General features: G+C 46.2%; 1 protein-coding gene across 1 annotated transcript in view; it reads right to left on the bottom strand.

Annotated features, from left to right (window-relative positions):
- Positions 1-105: 105 nt before the first annotated feature.
- LOC123110870 (OBERON-like protein) overlaps positions 106-4,989 on the bottom strand; it is a 10,837-nt gene continuing 5,953 nt past the window's right edge. The window contains exon 3 of the mRNA XM_044531500.1: positions 106-924. Within this exon, the coding sequence (XP_044387435.1) occupies positions 308-924 (617 nt within the window). The 3' untranslated portion in view covers positions 106-307. The remainder of the gene's footprint in view (positions 925-4,989) is intronic.

Genomic DNA, 4,989 nt, shown 5'->3' with positions numbered 1-4,989 from the left:
CAAATATCCCACTGCCTCTCCTGCGCTTCCTATTGAATGCAAAAATAGTGAATAGATCTATCAGCGTTTGTTTCCTTCAGCTATTTCCCATCAGTTGCATCAAACTTTTAACAATGAATAGATCCTCTTATAAAGTAATAAGGAAATTAAAATATGTAGCATATCCCGATATCTCCAACAACATTAATATTTGATTTTCCAAGGGAGGCACCGCCCATTATACTCCTATAACACATCACACTGAAGTCACATACATTAGCACAATAACACAACAATGTAATCCCAGATCTGAAGTGCACTGCTGCTCTTATTTTGAATGCGCCTCCGACTTTGTCGGCATGGTACGAACGTTCTTGAGAAGGTCCTGAATTTTGGACAGCATCAGCGCCTGAGAGGGAGCCTGAGAGGAATCACCAGGCACGCTGCTGCTCGCCTGCGGGGGCCTATGGCCGTCCTGAAGCTTTATTTTCTCAAAAAGAAACTGCTTCTCTGCCTCCGCTTCCTCCAGGCGCCGCTTGAGGTAGAGGCTAGCGTAGTCCTGCTCAGCCCTCTCAGATTTGGCAAGCGCGATGCTCTGGAGCCTCTCAGCCTCCTGGCGGGCCTCACTTGCCTTGAGCTGGAACATCTCAGCCTCGGCCTGTTTCAGCCGAACAATGCTCTCGAGCTCCTCCACCTGCTGCTTCTTCCGCAGCCTCTCGGCCTTGAACTCCTGAACTTGTCTGGCCTTCTCATCAAGCTCACGGTCACAGGCCTCCACAGCGGTGCGAGCCTTTTTGTACAGGCCCATCTTCTCTTCAGCAACAAGCTCCATCTTTCTGACAGCTTCTTGGACTACCTCTGCAATACGATTACATGCCTCCTGGGGAGTGATCAAGCGTCCCGATTCTTCATTTTCAGAGCTCTTTGGGGAATCCATCTCAAGCTCTGTGAAAACATAAGCATAGTACAGCATCCATCCGTCAGTTACTAAGCAGCCAAAATAAAGCATTTATCAGTCAGTTCATTCCTAAGCAGCCAAACGAACTGCATATGGTAACAACTGTGTTACTAACAGACTCGAATGACTAATCAACTTAATCATGACATGCAAAATGAATAAAATAGGCATGATCGGTACTGAGCTCAGACAAAGGACAAGCAGAATCCAGCCAACCAATTTTAAACACATGTACAAAGGGAGCATCTAGAGTCTATAAAACTATGTGCTTGCTAGAACTTCTAAAGATTTTGGTACTATGACCTGTTGGGGATTATTGTAATTTGTAACTGTCGAAGGAAACCAAGTAGTGATGACAACCGTGTTATAAAGAGACTCAGATGACTAATTGACTTAAATGTGACATGGAAATGAATAAAGTAGGCATAATTGACACTGAGCTCAGGCAAAACACATGTAGAGTTCAGCCAACCAATTTATACACTTGTAAAAAGGGAATGCCTTGCCTCTAGAAAGCTATGTGCTTGCTAGAAATTTGTTAAATTCCAGCGCTATGACCTTTGGTTAGGATTATTGTAGTTTGTAACTGTGAGGGAGATAACTGGTTGACTGCTATTGTACTTGTAATGAGATCGAGCAAGTCCTAGAGGAATAGGAATTCAGGGAGATAACTTCGGTATTAAATAATCCTTTCCTGACAAGAATATCTAAACTTTCTACATCTTAAACTTTCCAGGAGCTGCTCATAGAAATGATTTTCATTTAGACTTGTGTGTAAAATCAATACAAATGGGTTGCTGAAACCTTTAAATTAAGTTATAGCAGTTAAATGGTAACAGGTCTCCAGGACAAAGGTACCAAAATGGATTAAATTGGAAGAAAAAAAATGAATGAAACGATACTAGCTCTTTCTTTCACCATGTAATCATGTGATGACTGATGATTGATGAATGTGTCTCAAATTCTTGTCTGACATCAATAGCAAATGACCTCATTTAATTTAGTTATGGAGTCTCTCCATCCTACCAAAAATCAACAGCTTGACAGCACAACTTAAGAAATAATATGGGTTGGATTATATAGCATAAAATGAGTGAAGCACTCGCATTTTAAACAACGCATAAATGAGTTGAGCCGTAGCTTAGTGAAGAAACTGGAAACCGTCAGTACTCCCGATAGGGTGGTGCACGTGACCGGAAGTATCAGAAGGGATCGTGCTTGCACACAAAGCGTTTACCCAGGTTCGGGTCCTCATGGTAGAGGTAATACCCTGCTCCTGCTTGGATTTGATTGATGTATGGGTCACCTCGTAATGGTGTTCATGTCTATCAAGACTAAGGTTGAAGATGGTAAAAGTATCTCTAGCTACCCACGGCAGTGTTGGTGCATATCGCTCCATCAACTACGCCTCGCACCCGCACCTTCCCTTGGCACTTGGTGCTTGTCTAGATGCAACCTCGTCTTCTCCACGGGCTTCTGCAGACGATACTGGTCATACTACACCGCCTCATCTAGCAGCAGGTGTTGGTGGCAACTCCTCTCCTAGTGCTGCTAAGTCGACTACTTCAGTTGTGTCCTTCACTGTGCAGGAGATTATGCGACTTCGTGACCTGCTGATTGCCTCCGGCTCTCCATTTCTGGGCGCACCAAAGTCAACCTCTATAGTTGAGCCCCTGACTGAGCAGGAGATTGCACAACTTCAATGCCTTCTAGCTGCATCTTCTGGTTCTGCATCAAGAGGTTCAGTTGGTTCTGCTACCAACTCTTCTGGCATTGTGAGACCACCTTCTACACAGGCAGGTACATCTTCGTGGATTCTTGATACTGGAGCATCTTTTCATATGACTCATGATTCATCCACTCTGTCCTCTATTCGACCTCTCGATTCTCCTGTTCATGTTCTTACTACAAATGGTACCTCCCTCCTAGTTAATGGCCGAGGTATTCTTAGCACTTCGTCTTTTCATGTTGCTCATGTTCCTCGACTTACCATGCAACTCATTTTTGGTGGTCAGATTGTTGACTCGTTACAGGGTCATTCTCAACTTTGGCTCATGTCTTGTTCAGGATCATCACACTGGTGGTCTCCTTGATGCTGGCCCCCAGCATCCTTCACTGCCACCACCGCCAGTCTCTCCTCCTCGGTTGCCTGTCTACCAGCTCTTTTCAGCAGTGGCATCATCGCCTTGGTCACTTGTGTGGCTCTCGGCTCTCATCCTTAGTTTGACGTGGTCTTCTCCGACCCGTCTCTGGCGGTGTGTCTTTAGACTGTAAGGGTTGTCGGCTTGGTAAACAGGTCCAGTTAACTTATCCTCGTAGCGAGATTGTGTCTCAGCGTCCTTTCAACCTTGTTCACTCTGATGTATGGAGTCTAGCTCCTTTTGCCTCGAAAGGAGACCATCGTTACTATATTATCTTTATAGATGATTTCTCTTGACATACCTGGATATATTTTATGTCTTCTCGTAGTGAGGTTATATCTATATACAAGTGTTTTACTGCCATGGTTCACACTCAGTTCTCTACGCCTATTCATGTGTCCCGTGTTGACTTTGTTGGAGAGTATATCTCCAAGACGTTGATTGGAGTCCTTGTTCTGCAGGGTACTCTTGCTCAATTCTCTTGTCAATGGTGTGGCTGAGTGCAAGCATCGTCGCCTTCTTGAGACGGCTTGTGTGTTGATGATTGCCACCTCTCTTCCGCCTCACTTTTGGAAAGTGAGGCTGACTCCACTTCCACCTATCTCAGCAACATTCGACCACCCTCTACTCTGCAGGGTTGCATTCCTTTCGAAAGTCTTTTTTATCGTTCTCCGGATTATTAGGCACTCCGTTTGTTTGGTTGTGTTTGCTATGTTGTTCTTGCCCCCCGTAAACGCACCAAACTGACCACTCAATCTATCGAGTGTCTCTTCTTAGGATAGAGTGATGAGCATAAGGGCTATCCTTGTTGGGATCATGTCAATCATCGAATGCGTATTTCTCGAGATGTGACTTTCATTGAGTCTTGTCCCTTCTACCAGCATCCATCTTCCTCAACCTTTTCACTCAAGGATATATCTTTTCTCACTTTTCTTGACACGCCTATCACTCCTGTTGAGCCCTTGTCCACCCATCTCACTGCTCATGCTTCTCCGATTGTTGCAGATCCAGTGCCACCATGTCCTATGGTTTCCTCACCTCGCTTATCCCAGGATTTTGCACCATCATCCCCAATGCCTTCCCCATCTCCATCACCTTAGTCTATCCCGGTGATTCCGGGTATTGTTCCTTTTTTCCTCATTATTATACACATCGTCCACGTGTTGTGGATGAGTCTACTTCTGGTGTGCCATCTTCCTTGTCTATGGTTTTTCTGGCACTATTGTCCTTGGGCCAACTTCTTATCGTGATGTTGATGTTCATCCCAAATGGCAGCTTGCGATGGCCGAGGAGATTGCTACTCTTGAGCGCACAACACATGGGATCTTGTTTCTCTTCCTCGCGTGTTCGTCTCACCACTTGTAAGTGGGTCTACAAGGTCAAGACGCTTTGATGGTTCCTTGAGCACTATAAAGCTCGTCTTGTGGCTCGGCTTTCAGCAGGAGCATGGTCGTGATTGCCGGGGGGATGACCCCGGGTAGTCCCAAAGCGGCGAGCCGAGCTGGCGGCCCGCCTGCCTTGGCCGGCTGCTCCAGCCGGCCAACTGCTTGAAGTCAACTGCCACGTCCCGTCAGACCTGCGCGGACGATACGGCCATGCTCTACAGGAGCACTATTGATGAATAGCAGACATTGTACGTACGTCATGTGTCATCTCAAATAGTATTTGTTAGGCTGCATGGGCCATCCCTTGCTCCCTGGGCACCAGTTTATAAGGTGCACTAGCGAGCCTCCCATGGCAAGGGCTCACGCACGCTCAATTTCTCTCCTTCCCGATCAATCTCCTCTAGCTAGAGACAGCCAACTAGAGGCTCACAGGGAGACTTTCTCCATGGAACCCAAACAGCTCAAGGAGCAACCATGTACCACCCTATAGGAGATCTAGGACTTCCCGTCTCGCCCAGCCCGCTCC

The sequence above is a fragment of the Triticum aestivum genome, chromosome 5B, assembly GCF_018294505.1.
Source record: "Triticum aestivum cultivar Chinese Spring chromosome 5B, IWGSC CS RefSeq v2.1, whole genome shotgun sequence".
Classification (NCBI taxonomy): Eukaryota; Viridiplantae; Streptophyta; class Magnoliopsida; order Poales; family Poaceae; genus Triticum; species Triticum aestivum.
This window is presented reverse-complemented; position numbering and strand designations above follow the sequence as displayed.